The sequence below is a fragment of the Streptopelia decaocto genome (genome assembly GCF_964273445.1).
Source record: "Streptopelia decaocto genome assembly, chromosome: 6".
Taxonomy (NCBI): domain Eukaryota; kingdom Metazoa; phylum Chordata; class Aves; order Columbiformes; family Columbidae; genus Streptopelia; species Streptopelia decaocto.
The window spans coordinates 5,550,301-5,566,223 of record NC_138660.1 but is presented as its reverse complement, the minus strand read 5'-3'; the positions used below and the strand labels follow the sequence as shown (position 1 = coordinate 5,566,223).

Here is a 15,923-nt window from a genome sequence, read left to right as displayed (position 1 = left end):
AGCAAATCTTAAATCCCTTAAAAAGTTAAGTATTGAAGACCTCTCAGGCCCGCTGCTGCAGTCTTTTTCTTTGTGTCCTGCTGGTATTTTGGGTCTTCAGACTGCAAGGAGTTACAGTTTCCTTTCCTCAGCTATTTTATTGCAGTAGGAAAAAATGTTCATTTCAAATACATCTACTGTCAGCTAGTTTGGGAGCTACAGTTATGCAGTTAAATTATGTCCTTAGAACTAGTTTATAATGTGAAATATAAAATAATTTTAATATCTTCTATGTCATTACAGGCAATTAGAAGAAATCAGAATTTACTCTCATGCAACTTTTTATAGTGCAAACATTCATCACCCTGCATTCTCCTTCCTCCTTCAGGCCAGAAAACGACACCAATTCTTGTCATGATACGGATGAGAAGCTGCAGTCTCTGCCGAGTGGTCATCCTCCCATTTGTGGTGGCAGCGAGTCCAGCATCTCTGACCTCTGCATTTCCCCTTCATGTAAGGATATTCTGTTGTTGTTCACTGCTGCTGTCTTTCTTGACTGGGGCAGGTGTTTGAGGCAGAGCTTCTGTGTTGTAAATTGTTTTATTGTTTTTTTTTGTTTAAATGTGGTCTTGGAATTGTCCCAGGGTGGTCTGCAAGACCTTGGGGCACATGGTTGGTATTTTGGCTCGAGCTAAATGAATGTGCACAGAACATAACGTGTGGTCAGCAGAGACCAATGGTCTCACTTGCTTTGCTCCATCTTGCTCCCTGTGGAAGGGCCAAGGATCATACCCAGGGCTTCTGATGTGCAAAGTGCACTGTATTTCACTCCACCGTGTCCTCTGCCTGGGGAAAAAAATGCGGCCCAAGAGACAGTGTGCTTCCCAACAGGCAAAGACCCTTCCTTGATCAAATATACCCTTGTTTGGATCTAAATGAATCACTGTCTGCTGGCACCTGCAGGCTCCGTTGGCCAGACCTCTGTATTAAAGTTGAAGGCAGCTGCAGTTATCTGCTTAGATTTGCAACTACATTCAAACCATAAAAGGCTGGGGAGGATGGGAGGCCCTGTGCTGTATAGCTGCATTGTGGGTGATGCTGCTAAAGATTCTGTCCTTGCAATTTAAGCTGAAATTAATGCAAACTCAGCTGAACCCAAGCGCTCAGAAACAAGGGATGGAATTTAAAAGGTTATAGACTTATGAAATACTTGATTTCTGAACTTCTGATATGCACAGGATCGTGGATGTTGGAGTTTCTACTTTCTTGCAGGGATTCATTAACATTTCCAATTAGGGATTTGAGGCAAAATGTTCTGAAGTCTTAGATAAAGGATCTTGCAGCATATCCGGTACGGAATTATTAATAAGTGCAGACAAAGCATGACTTTACTTAGCTGAAAAAATATGCTTTGAAGCCATAAAGGAATAGCATACTTTTTTTCTCTCTCTTCTTTTTTTTTAAATTTCCTAGAGGAAATGAAAAAGGATTCTGAGAAAAGTAACCAAGGTCTTGCAGACAGGAATCTGCTTGCGTAATACCTCGAGCTGATAAATAGAACATGCTGAACGAAAGCCATGTGATAGAAGCAGATGAAGCTCCTGTTCAAGATGGGCATTTGGGTTCTTACTGTCGGGTAGGAGCGAGAGCTGCCGTCCTCAAGCCTCACTTGGTGCTGCACCAGGAGAGCAGCTGAGCCCATTCTATGGGGAGCTCACCTGGCCAGGGGCAGCAACGCAGCGCAACAGAGGTTGTAAACTAATCAAAAGCAAAGTTTTCCTCTGTAGAAGAAAAAAAAAAGAGAGGTTTTACATAGTCATGCTCCTTAAAGGACGTTAAGACAAGCAGGTATTAAAGCTGTTCCTATTTGCTAGTTTAAAGTGTCATTGGTTGCAGTTTCTAAGGCATTTTGCAGCCATCAGGAGCCCAGCGTGCCATCTGAAACACATTTTGATAATATTTTGCCAGTCAAATGCATTCACTCACCTTTGTCACCTTTTCTGTTCCGCTGCTGCTATCTGACAGTTTTTTCCTAGAGATCTGTGTGAAGGTTTAAACAGGGAACCTGAGTAAGTCAGCAAAGTAAATGTTGTTCACTTTTGGTGGATAATTTTGATATAAAGCCTTAAGGCTGAAGAATGTATAGCATATTGCAAGTTTGCATGCATTATACATGTAAAAAGACAAATGATTTTTGTGTGTGTCAGAGACAATTCTTTCTAGCACTAATTCAGGCTGTAAAACAGCACTGAGCTACTTGAAGGATTGCCAGAGGTTTATTTCAGGTTTCTGTGAGTAGCCAGTGAAATACATGCTTGGTTTTTGTATCTTTGGGGATTTAAAAATGAGGATTGACAGAAGAGACAGACTGTGCCGCTGGAGCCCCTGGTTGTTCATATCAGTGACAGGACTTTCATTCTGTATAATGAGTGGACTGGGTCTTTGGACATCCCCTGTTTTCCAAAAGGCGGTGGTGGGTTTAGTAATTCTTAAATTGAAAAGGCTTTTATTTAAGACAGTGGAAGATAAACCCTCTCTCTTTTAGTGCCTTCTAAGATACGTCAGGGAACAGTACATAGCAGAAAGGTGTAAAAATAATTGCACTCCTCCTAGAGACACTCATCATGCCCTGCCAAACATCTTTGCTGTGAAATAAATATGCCGTTTATTGAGTTCTGATGGTTGTTATGCAGTACCAGGAACCCGCTCACTTCAGAATATGTATTTTCCAGCATGACATGAATACTTTGGGATTCAGAGTTTCATGCAGTCAAGCTATTAAATGAATAGTAAGAGACCAAGAGTGAAAAAACAGAATAAAAGCTTCATGTGGACAGTTACTATCATCGAGGTCATATCTCAAAGAAGCAAAGTTCAGCCTCAAGAAACCTTCATCCTCTTTTGTTTTCTAAACATGAAAGCTGTTCTTAGTGTTCTGCATGCCCGGATTCATTCAGCCATTCTTGAGTCAGTCTGCTTTACTCTCGGTCCATCCTCCCGTTTTAGTACTTTGCTAGAGAATCAGTAATTCTGGCTCTTTTTTCTGTTTTGTCTCCTGTAAGCAGAAAACTTGCAGACTAAAGATGAACCCTGGTCATCTTGCTACACATATTATGCTGGATGTCAGACAAAACATGTGCTGGGCAGCGAAACGCTTGTCTAGGAGAGACCCGATCTGCATCCGTATCGCGTGTGGGAGTGAGTCAGCATGGGAGGAATGGAGCTAGAGATTTCCCTACACTCTTGTTGAACTTGCACATCTTGGTAGCCTCGTGTCTCTCAGCAAACTGTCCTTCCCTTCTCCAATAGTGCAAGGCAGAAAGTGAGGTGTATTGAACAAATGTACCAGACCTGAAGGCTGACAGAAGTGTAGAATGATGCCTGTTACTATAGATATGCACAGGCAACCACAAGTGGTGGCTTTAATGAGATATCAGTCATTAGCCGATAGGTGTTAACTGATGGTCTGCATGCTCCCAGCCCATTGCACATGCAGATTGTAGCTGTCTGACCACGACCCAAGCATGTTTTACTTTCCAGCTGGGAAGGGCTGCACACACACACTTGCAGTTTGCTGGGCTGAGCTGCCGAGCTGTGGCACGCTGTGCCACACGCCTGCCAGTCTCAGGGTTTCCTTCTTACTGCAGGAACTGGGACTTGATTGTGTTTCTAGTAAAACTCTGAAGAGACAACTCCTTACTGAACTGTGTTGTTGTTTTTTTTTAACAGCAGTTGAAATGAAGTCATCTGAAGTATTTCCATCAGGCCATAGAATGGACAGAAGCATCCCAGCTGGTGACAATATCTTGTCTTCTGGATCTACTGACTTGACCCAGGACAAAGTAAATGGGCAGTCTCGTAGGTATGATTTATCCAGATGAGTATCTAAAAGTGCAGAAGTAGTCTGAGGGGACTTACCAGCTAATTCCATGCTGCTGTAAAGACAATCTGTGAAGTCACTTGATATATGATGTAGTCTGGTCTGAGACAGCTGTAGTGGTACTTGCCAAAAAAAATACCCTTAGCTGTGCCAGAGGCAGCTGTTAATTTCTAAGCATCTGGTCCAGAATGGGAACAATCTCAAGCAAGACATAATGAACTTTACATGTATGCCCAACGCAGTCTTCTGCAAATAAAACTTCCTGATTGCTTCCTTAGATGACTCGACTCTAACCCATGAAAAATCATTTACTAGTAAAGAAATAGGTAGGACTGTGGGAACAGGGCAGGAATTAACTTGCAGAAGGAAGAAAAATTTAGCATTTAAGTGGATTCAAAGTGTTTAAACATGCTGAGCTGCTAGCACTGCTGACTGGAGCCTCTGATTTATCCACTAGACAGGTATAGCAAGGGAGGCAATATTAGGAGTTCTCTCAGCAATGGTTTTCATCTCTTCCTTGAAATAATTTCTGTCAAAGGAAGGTGAAAGATCCTGCTCTTCATCTCCTGGTCATACCTTGAGCCCTCTGTGAAGCCTTTGTCACACGTAGGACTGTGATGTTACATCTTGGATGAGAACTAGGAATTCATTAGCAATCGGACCACAGTTTACCAATGTTTTTCAGGGCCCGCATGTGTCCTTCAGACATTAACAGCTTTTTCCTATAGCTAATTTGATTGGGCCAAGTTTTAAACAGTGAGTGCAGAGAAATTTTAAAAGCAAGTACATTCCAAAACTAAAACATAGAATGGGTGGAGATGTGGTAAAGGAAAGGTTTTACCAACTCTTTATAGACTTGAATTTTCAAAAGTGCGTAATTATTTGCATCAGTTAAAGCTCTAGCACTTTGAAAACTGGACTCTATTTAGAGCTTTGTTTCCTTCTGGCCTACAGATGCTTATAGGTTTGGGGTTTGGGGGGGGGGGGGGGGGGCTTGGTGTGGTTCTGTTGTTTGTTTTTGCCTTCCTTCCTTCCTAGTTGTGCTGTTTCCATGGTGAGATCTGAGAGATTTCATATTGTCAACAAATTACGACTGGTTGGCAGCTGAAGTGCTGAGTAGTCATACCCCTACCCCAGCACTACTGGTTTTATTTCTGTTGCCTGTCCTAACAGTAGCTACGCACATACTACAAGTACAAATAGACTATGAAAAATTTATGGCCAAATTGCTTGCTTTGTGATGGAGAGAGAGATCATTTTTCAGGCCTTGGCTTGCAAGAAGTCGTAAGTTGGCAGCATCTTGCCCCCACCTTGGCTTTGCTTCTCTACAGTCATAATCTATTATTAAAAAGATGCATCCCCACTAATCTTTAGTTTTTCTTCATGAATATGTGTAAATGTCAGTAATAGATGGACTGAAGGCACAGGTGCAGTATCCTGCAGAAGAAGATAATATCTTCTCATTGCGTGCTTCCTTAGCATGCACACAGTAATCTGGATTTACAAATGCAGCCTCGAGTTACGGATATGGGAATGTAGCCATCCACAGTCCAAGCAAACACAGGGTTTTCTATATCAAGGATCTTTTGTTAATATGTTGGTGTTGCAATACCTAGACCTGCCTTTTCATTCTTTCATTCTTGGGAGCATACTCTAATGTGTTTGCAAAACAAACGGAGTGAATAAATCACTGCTTTGGTCATAGTTTGGACCACTGTAAGAGGTGGCTCCTTCCTACTAGGCAAATACTAAGACCTTCCTACAACAGGTACGTATGAAAAGTGCTGAGTTGTGGTGAGGAAGGGGTCACTGCTGTATTTCCCCTCTTCCTTAGCAGGATAAATTGGGAATTTAACTGCACAGAGATCAGTGAAATTACACTAAATCAGTTGAAGAGAAGAATGAGGCCCTAGTGCTGACATGTCTATTGCAGTTGTTTTATTTCCACTGGAACAAATGATTGTTCTAGCTGATGAATGTCAGATTGGCAGCTGCCGTGCATTGGTATTCCCTGCTGCATTTTGGTCATGTAAAAATACAGATTTTTAGTGCTTTTTAGCTAACTGAGGTTAAATTTGTAATAGACTCGAGTTTACAATTGTGGCTGGCTGAAAAAAGCCCTTTATTTTTTTTTTTATTGTGACTATGTCCAGTATCATCGTAATAGAGTTTAAACTCTGCAGGGCCACCTTAGGTCTGTAATGGTCTTGATTTTCTGATAATCTGGTAAAAATGGCCAAAAGTCCAAGTGTATTTCTCTTGGAAAAAACGGTCTAACTCATCTTTGTATGTTCAAGTCCTGTCACATCTCCTGGTTGATTTTTCCAATCCCACTGTCAGTCTGTTAGTACATTTTTATAGACAATTATTTTCATTTCTTCCAAGTAGTTTTCTTTCTTCTCAATACACATGTAGGTTTCTGTGTTGGTTATGGGTTTGCTTTTTTTGTTTGGTGTGGTGTGGTTTGCGTTTGTTTTTTGTTTGAAGATTTGCTCTCAAATTACCACACCTTGTCATAAATGAGTCCTTTACCAAATCCTATGGAACATTTTCCCACAGTAGATTTCGCTGCTTCTTTCTTGATCTCCTCACATTCCAAAGGATGCCGAATAGCAGTTTTCTGTGTTATTCTGAGGTTTAATTCTTTTCTGTTGATCTAGGCTTATTTATTGACGTAGTAAAAGTTGAGGTGGTTCAGTGACACCCAGGCACAGGGGGACTGAGATTTGCTCTGCGCCCTGTCAGAAAAACAGCAGGTTTTTTAAAAGCTTTAGTGTTTGCAACCAGCTTATTTCATATAATCCTTTTCCTGGAGAGTCTGCAAAGGTGTGAGCCGCCCTGGGAGACCTTTGTGCATTTATTCTCTCTCTTTGGTGTGAACGCAGTGATTTTGGTGACATTACTTTCTCTCCAAAGTGCTTTTCGTCTACCTGCCCTGGGTTATTGCAGTGAAACTATGAAGATTGTTCATGGCTATAAAAACGCTTCTTAGTGTACAGGAACACAAATCCGGGGATTTGTTATCTATTGCTGAATAAGCAAAAGCAGCTCATTTATGGATTAAAAACTGCTGTAAAGCTGTTGAAATATTGCTTTTTTGTCTACATTGGCATATCATAATACACATAAGATTACTAGTGAGTTGAAAATCCGGCTCTTGAAGTGAGGTGATTAAAATGACAAGAAATAACAATGACAGTATTTTATGGAGAGATATTTCAATATGTCTGTGATCCACTGCTTGGGGTTTTATCTAGCCCATCTTACTTCTTTTGGTTTTGTTATGCTAGTGTGTTTTTGCTGCCATCTGCCACCTCTTGTTTTGAAAGGAGACAGGTGTAATCCTTGTAATGCTCAGAGGGCTGCAGAGATGGCTCTGAGCAGACAAACTAGCATGTCTCTGTCCTTAACAGTTAGCATATACATATGTAAAACACAGACAATTAATGCTATTTCAAATACAAAAGAAACACTTGCTCAGATCTCCCTGCAAAGTGAAGCAGGGGAATGGAAGAGCTAATCAGCACTGACTCAGCAGCATTCCCAGGGGAGGAGGGGAGATTAAATGTCTCGAAAATCCTCCTAATCACTCTTTCTGATGGCCACAAAGGGTTCTTTTGATGGAGCTAGTAACACGGAGACTTTCCATTTTAATCGCCTGTCTTTAGATGGCACCTTTTTTGATCTCCTGCCTTTGGCTCTGCTCTTTTTTCCCTTTCAATATGATGAGCTTTTTCACATAGGTGTTATTTCAGTTTAACCTTTTATCTGATTAAGAGAAAATTGACTCAGTAGAGCAAACATGAATATAGATTCAGAATTATTTTAGAGGCTAACTATTTCCTGGTAGTCTCTATTTTTGTACCTGAAAAATAATATATTGATGTGGGGGGTGGGGGGGGAAGGACAGTGCACCCCCACACAGCCATGGACTAAATGTTAAAGACTGGTATTCTTGCAGCACATGCAGACTGTGAAATAGCAGCAGCTTCTTCATGTTCTCAGTGTGACCGAGTAACCTGTGTGTGGGGGGGATTTATTTCATAGATGCCGTCACAGCTTTTTGCTCTTTTGACAAAGCTTTCAGGGAGTTCTACAAATCTCATCGCAGCTGGGAGTCAGGGAGGCTGCCTCTGTCTGCTGAGATTGTGACCTATACCTGGGAGAAATAATAGTGTTTGTGCCCTAAAAGGATGTGTTCCTGTGCTGCAGCATATCTGCACCTCAGATCGAGTCTGTATGTGTGATAAATAAAACAGAAAACAAGCTAAAGCTCTGTTACTTGTTTGCAGGGGATGTAGCTGAACCTGCTCAATCCTGTTGTCCAAAGCATCAGGTTTGGGTAGGACAGACAGGTCGATAGAGCCAGGTTTAGAGGCTGTGCGGTGAGTACAGGGCAGTACCTGTGGTGCCATGTTCCTTTCCATGTGCAGTCTCCCTGAATTTTGAGCGCTCTGTCATGCAATCACAGCACGTACTACAGATTTCACTTGGTTGCGGACTCGCTAGGCGTACATATTGCTCCATGCATTGCTAACCCTGTCCCTCTCCTCCTGCAGCGAGTTTCCCTCGGCCTTCACCAGCAAGCCCAAGATCCCTCGCACTCCCGAAGTGCTGAGTACCAGCCCTAGAAAGGGGAAGGTCCCAGCCATTGCCCCCCAGTTCTCTCAGTCTGGACCCCAACAAACAAGCCGTCCCAGCTCCTCCGGATCATCCACAAGGAGCAGACAGAGTAAGTGGAAAAAGCCATCATTCTGTTTGTCAGGCCTTGGGGTGGGAGAGGAGGGAGCGCTGGAGCAGCTCTCCAGGAATGAAGTCGTATGCTCCACACGTGCCAGGAGTCTATGACATTGTACTTGTCATCTGCAGGACGTACAACCATGTAATTATATCCTGCTGGACTCCGCTCCTATTTTCAGGCTGTCATGTGAGCAGTTGAGACAGGCTTTTTCCTGTCTCTGAGCGGAGAAAAGTGGCCCAAATTCTCCGAAGTTTGGGGAGAAGCTTCCCATCTCAGATCAGACTTTCTCTAGATGTCATAGACTATTTCCTTTTCTTTAGATACTTGTTCGCTCCGCTGTGTGACTTGTCTAATGTTCTTGAATTGGATCTTTGGGTGTGTCTACATTGCAACTGAATGCAGACCAGATGTCAGGCAGTTCAGAGACGGGCTCAGGGCAGCCAGGCACGGTGTATTTAAGAACCATATGGATGTGTCGCTGCCTGAAGAACTGTAAGCAGTCAATAGACTCAGAAGAGAGGAGGGCTGTGGTCTAGAGGTTGGAGGGAAAAGATGGATGGTTGCTTTAAGCCAGCCAACACAAACCCAATGAGGTGGAAACGTTGATGTCAGATGCTCGCACACCAATAAAAGTGTACAGTGTACAGACTGGCGATTTTTGGTGAGAGAGGGGGAAGAAAGATGCATTCTTCAGTAAGGAGTAAGCTTTTTCTCTGGAATTCAAATACACCTCTGGGGCCAGCATCGATGAAAATGGCAGGAGTTATGTGGTGTATATTCTTATTCCAAACGTATCATGAACTTAGTGATAATGGTTTGATCACAATGTAACATCAGCTCTACTCCTTAGCTGTAACCGTTGTCTTTAAACACTTCACAGAAATACAGTAGCTCGTAATACTTGTAAACCTTCCTGAGAAATTTAGGATATGTGTGTTATCATTAGCTCCTCATTACAGGTAGGGAAAATGAAACACAGGGAATTGAAATAATTTAGTCTGTGTTGCTCACTCACTGTCATTCCCCGCAGTGGCATGTGCAGGGAGATGTGGCGGTTTCATTCAGGGAGTGCAGGTGAGCTGATGCCAGGGGGTGTCCTTGGTGGCTGAGGGCGGCTTTGACCCAGAGAGCACTTGAGCAGTCCTGTGCTCAGGTAACACTGCCAGCTCTTTCAGCTTTACTTGTGCTGCACATGCCCTGTGGTTTACCTCTGACATCAGTGCTGTTTCCTGTGATAGGAACACTGTTCTGCCCCGAATGAATGTGCTGTTAACACCCGATAGTCTGTCCCTGGTTCCTGTTTCGGTTCATTTACAAAAGCATTAGGCCATTGAAAAGGTGCAGCTCTGATGAAGAAAGGAAAGGCACGCTGTATGTGTGCGTAAAACCTCAAAGAATTGCAGAGTGGTTGGGCTTGGAAGGGACGTTCTGAGATATCCGGTCCAACCCACCTGCTACAGCAGGTTCACCCAGAGCAGGAAGGTGTCCAGGCGGGTTTGAATGTCTCCAGAGGAGGAGACTCCACAGCCTCTCTGGGCAGCCTGGTCCAGGCTCTGTCACCCTCAAAGTGAAGACATTTCTCCTCAGACTCCTTCACGTGTTCTAGTTTCTTCAGGGCAGCTTTACACTCCTGGGTGTGTGTGTCCTATGAAAGATGTGACATACACATGTTGCCCTCGGGCTCTGGAGTAAGTTTCTTTTCCAGCAGCACAGCGTATAGCGTATCGTATTTTGAAACTGCGTTAAAGCAGAGTGTAATCGGGTTCTACATCACTTGGGTTTCCCTGTTGATTCAGTACACGTAATTTGTCAGTCCAGACTCTTGGGCTCTTTTAATTTTTATTATATAGTATTTGTCTGACAATATACCTCTTATCTTTGCTGTGTCTGTGCATCCTAAAACTGAATATATAGTGGGCATCACATCTTACTATGTGTCCATTTACCTTTTATCCATAGTTTTTTATTAAGGTTATGGGTAATTGTTTTCTGTCTGTCCACATATGTCATGAGACAGACTTGATGCCAGCAATTGAATGTTAAGCTCCCATCTTCCTGCTAAAAACAGTAAAGAAAGTATTTTGCAAACAGGTTGTCTTTCATTCACTCTGTGTGTGTGAGTCCTGCGTTGTCTGCTGTCACAACACACAGTCATTGTCCATCTGGCAGGGCCTTTCACCCAGATTTTGGTGACCGGGAAGAGTGAGAGGAAGGTGGTAAAGACCAGATTTTAAAGAACTAAAAAGGACTTTAACCACCTATGTCCAAACCTGAGGTTCTCAAAAGTAATTAAATTCCCAGTTGTTACTTAAAGGTGCAAGGAGGCATCTGACACAGGAGACCCCTAATGTTTCCCTAGTAAACTTCTGTGGTACTGATGTTTTAATTTCCTAGCTGACTTATCTGAAAGTCAAAAATGCTATCAGGTGCACAGATATCACAATCAGGGGATTTCAGCAGCTGCTGCCTTTCATTCACCTGCTGCATAGCTATGTAGGTTTTTACATATGGAGAGGCTCTGCCCCAGTGAAAAGCTGTCTTTAGTATGTAGATTTGTTGGTATTTCGGAAAGGGTTGTGAAGCACTGGAACAGGCTGCCCAGGGCACGGGTGGAGTCACCATCCCTGGAGGGGTTGAACAGACATAGAGATGAGGTTCTTAGGGACTGGTTAGTGCCAGAGTTAGGTTAAGGTTGGACTTGATGATCTTAAGGGTCTCTTCCAACCAAAATGCTTCTATGATTCTATGATTTCTGGAGGAATACAAGCTTTTACAGCTGATGGGCATGATGAGAAAAAGATTAATTTCTGATTGTACTTACTTCATGTGTTCATTTATTTTAAAGACACATATTTAGCTTGCTTTTAATATGGATTTTCTGGAAATAAGTTACTTTTAAATAATCCTAGCTGAGTAGCTGGACTGCTCCTCTTGGAGCACAGAGTGTGTGGAATGCGTGAGGAATGCAGAGGAAGCACAGGTACTTATGCTGCTGGGCCTGGGGCCAGATTCCTGCCTGAGATGTAGCCGGCTGCCCTTAGCCAAGCTCTAAAGCTGTACCTTAAAGGGAAACCAAGCTCCTCCGAATAAAATCAGCCATGCTGTGATTTTCTGTGGATTCCACTTGCTCTCTGGGACAGTGATGACACTGTTAGCACAGTTAGAACATAAGGTGGACTCCAAATCTGGACCTTTTCACCTGTGCGTATGTGCTCCTTGTGGCTGGATGGTTTAATCGATCTTGTTCTTTGCTCTGCACCTGTTCCAAATTCCTCTGCATGGGCATGAGCTGTTTGCAGTGTACCAAGTTCTGTCTAGGGCACAGTGGGGCTGCAGTAGTACAAAAATCTATACCAGAAGAATGAAGAATGATTTTTGTCAGGAGTGCAACCCTGCCCTGAGAACTCCCTGCTCCTCCACAGGTTCTTTAAGTGTCCCGTGACAAGTGGTTGCCATAAATACATTCTGCATTTTTAAGTTGCAACGTCAGTGGTTTAGGTGCCTTTGTGCGTGTTCTTTGTGGTGTTTGTGTCACTGTACAGGTCGAACAAGTGTTGCTCTCCCTAGCTCCTGCCTTGTAATCAATCCTGGTTTCAGCTGACAGACCCTTTCGTGCTGTTTTCTGCAGGCAGCCAGTCCTACAGGAAGTGAGAACAGTTCCTTTCCTCGAGAATCACCTGTCACATCGCTGAAGGACAGAGCCAGCTTCCTGTAATCAGCTTCACTGGCGACCTGCTGAGAACAGAGCGAGGTTACTGACATGGCACGGCGTACGCCTTGCACGGTGATGCGGGGATTATCTGATGGGATGCATCTGTTGTCTCTAAAGCTGGCTAAGACAAGGGCCTTGTTAGTACAATTCAAGGTCTCAGCAGCAGCCCAGGACTGATATGGGAGATGGATACAGTCCCAGTGTCTCTGATAGTTTACTCTAAAGTGACATTGCCACCTTGAGAAGAAACTCTTGCTCTCTGCCTTCTGTGTCAGAGTGAACAGCCTTTGGAAGATGGTACGTAGGGCTCAGCACAGGAGCACTTGTCTTGTTTACACATTGCTTGCTGAACTAGCCTGCCACTTGCTTTTTCAAAATCGTGCCTTTGTGAATGAGTTGCGAGATACCTGCATTCAAAATATCTGCACTAGAAGGGAAAGCAACGTTAGAACTTCATTGCCTGGAGCAGTTTTGTGTGGAGTGAGATCTGTGTTCAGCCACTGGATACTGGAGAGAAAGTATTTCATCAGCTTCTGATTGACCTGTGGCAGTTGAAAAATGCTATGCTGGTGCCCAAGGCAGCATCCATGCTCACCTCTGAGCAGCTGATTAGCAGCCTTAGCTGCAGCAATTACTCTTATTCCTTCTTCCTATGTTTCTTTTTTTCCTTAATTCTACTGTTCAACATTTGTAGAATGAATAATCCATTTTTTCCACTGGAGTGAAGAACTTGGTTTCTTCATTCGTAGAAGAAACCATGAGAATGTGAACAGGTCAGAAGCAACTTTCTCTTTACTTGTTCCTGTGGACAATCTTCTTTGGCCTTTGTAGCTTATGTTCTTTACTTCTGAGCAATGAGTAGTCATGTCTTTATGGAATTTGTGCTGGTCTTCAATGAATGTGAAGTGCTGGCCAGGCAAGAGAGATCAGGAAGCCCTCCACTGAATAAAAGACCAGCAGTTCTGCCAGTGAATTATGAAGCTAGTGTTGTTTGTTGTTCTTTCTCTCAAAAGTAACAGTGACCGGGAAACGCTGATGTCTTCACTGTGTGTTGGCTTTTCAGTAACATCCCCTCATGTGACACAGCTGTTAGGACAACAGCAACACCTTTTCCGGAAATGCAGTTTACATTTGAGCTTGGCTACCACTGAGGCAGAAAGACGCATAAAGGTGGAAGTGTATTTGCCGTGGGCAGCCGTCAAAAGGAAATGTTTTAACAGGTACAGAAAGGACAAAGGTAAGGCCTTTGTTTTGGAGTTTCACCTTGAGAAACAAACAAGTGGAATGCAACCTGAAAGGTAAAGCAACTCCAACAGAGACACTACCTTCCCCTGGAGTTATATAACTCTGTTATAAAGGCACCAATCGTTTCTGTAGGACCAGGAGAAAGCTTTATGCTTGTGCTGAAACGTTGAATTGTGCCTTTTGGTATATGGTGGCAACTGAAGAGCCCTGGGCATTTCCTCCTCTGAGACAGTTGCCATGAGCCCCACCAGGATCAGTGACACTGTGTCAGGTGTTTGCAGAAAGGGCTCCCGCGCACAACAACCCCTTTGGATAATAGGCTTGGAATGAGAACCAGGATCTTTTGTAGGAGAAGACATTCCCCAGTTTAAAATCTGGCCATATTCACGTGGAAGTTACAATTTACCGCTTGGTAACTTCAGGCCTAACACAAAGCAAGCAGAGTGTAGATGTTGCTTTAACTCCCAAACCACATAGGACATAAAGTGATTATCGACACCTGATAATCCCTTTCCCATAGATCTCCATGCTAGACAAAAAAATCACAGAAAATCTATGACTTGTACTTAGATTCACCCACCTCCTCTCCAAGCTGATAAACACATTTAATGGGAAAACGTCCTCTGGTTCACAAAAGGGAAGTAATGGAAAACAGCCATAAAAACTCACCTGCTGGTTTTCTCTTTCCTCTGACATGCTGTCTTTTTTCCAGCGTGTAAGAGCAATGGCCAGGTTGTTAACGCTGGAGTGCTAAGCACGTTCGTTTGCATATGTGCATGACACAGGATGCTCCGGCAGTTGAGTTGTATTTATTTTACAGCAGCGCTGACTTTCATGTTGGAGCAGATCTCATTCTCTGAGATGCAGAGCAGCTTTTGAAAAGTGTCGACTGGGGGTTTATTTGAGAGAGATGGTGGGGGGGGGGTGGAAAATCCAAAGCCTCACTGGCTTTACCAATAGTTGAGTTAAAAACTGTGTCACTCCTTACAAGTCCACTGAAGGTGGTTGGTAAGTACAGCTACAACTGCTCCAGCAGATGAAGATTTGTGGGAAACAAAGTGCATCTTGCAGAGATGGAATGAAAGGAACCCACCAAAGTTTATATACTTGAGTGTTTTTTTCTCTCTCAGGCCTGTTGCAATGCAGAACTCTGTATGTATGTTTTATCATGTTCCACTCTTAGATGTTTTGGAGTGTGAGTATGGACTTTGAAAACTGAGATTATTTTTTGTATTCATGCTTGAGAAATGTCGTTTTCCAAATACTTGAGAGAAACTGTGGATATGCTTAGAAATAAATTATCACAGCTGATCAGTAGTTTGAGAAGCCGACAAACTAATGTGTCCTTTTCTGTGTCTTGTTCGTGAAAAGCCCCTGTGATGCCAGTTGGAAGGTTTTGAAGCTAATGAAAAATGTTGGTTCTGTCTTTGTTAGTAGGACTTCACTATTCTGAGTTGAAAGGTCCCAGGGTAAAGGTCAGTAACACACACATGGCACATTCTGCACCTCACTCTTAAAAGTTCTTAGGTATTTTTTGTGTATGCCATGTAGATGCTGTTGCTAGATACAACACCACTCTGGTAAATTAATAATGGGAGCAGAGGAAATTGCTGTCCTGAATGAGAGGGGTGTGATTGTGCTTAAAGCAACTGTGATTTTATTTACAAGAAGCAAATACAGTTATTGCATATGACACACAGATCTGAAAAGGAAGTTTTTCTGGGACCAAAGCACCATGTGGTGCTAGCATGCCTCTGGGGTACAACTTCTCTATATGCAGCCTAATTTTGTTTATGGACAGTGTTATGAGAGACATAAAGTCTATTTAAATTTGCATGGAGGATTCATTCTGTTCAGGTGTTTTAAAATCATCTGTCAGTGGCTGAGTAAAAATGCTTCTAAAGGGATTTTTTTCCCTCTTTTTGGTAGGTTTGTTTGGGGTTTCATGGACTCGTGTTTACACTTCACTCCGGTTTATCCACAAGTTCTGTCCCCAAGAGTTTTGTCTCCACCTGAGTTGCAAATGCAGCTTCCTCCTGTTCAGGCTGGAGGGACCATTGTTCACTGGGAGTGTTACAAAGCAGGCGTGAACCGCTCATTGTTCGTGGCCTCTCATGAGGAGAGCCCAGCCATGTGGGATGCCACAGTGACATCGATTGGTGTCAGAAATACTGTTTTTCGGAGGATTTAAGTGTGTACGGGAGGACAAGCAAGGAAGTTCTCTGGAGGTAAAATATTGCTGTGATGGGGAGGGACGGTGGTTGCTTGGTTGGCTCTGAGTTGTTTCCTTCTAAAAGTTCCACTAGTCTTTTTAAATCATGGTGGCGGTTACGGCGTAGAGATAAAAGGTGCTGCGTTGCATTCAC

The 15,923-nt window shown here is 43.1% G+C and overlaps 1 protein-coding gene across 1 annotated transcript in view; it reads left to right on the top strand.

Annotated features, from left to right (window-relative positions):
* The window catches only part of ARMC9 (armadillo repeat containing 9), a 61,451-nt gene extending 46,527 nt beyond the window's left edge, over positions 1–14,924 (top strand). The window contains 5 exon segments of the mRNA XM_082055864.1: positions 368–492; positions 3,709–3,841; positions 8,419–8,536; positions 8,538–8,591; positions 12,229–14,924. Coding sequence (XP_081911990.1) covers positions 368–492; positions 3,709–3,841; positions 8,419–8,536; positions 8,538–8,591; positions 12,229–12,315 — 517 coding nt within the window. The 3' untranslated portion in view covers positions 12,316–14,924.
* Positions 14,925–15,923: the final 999 nt, after the last annotated feature.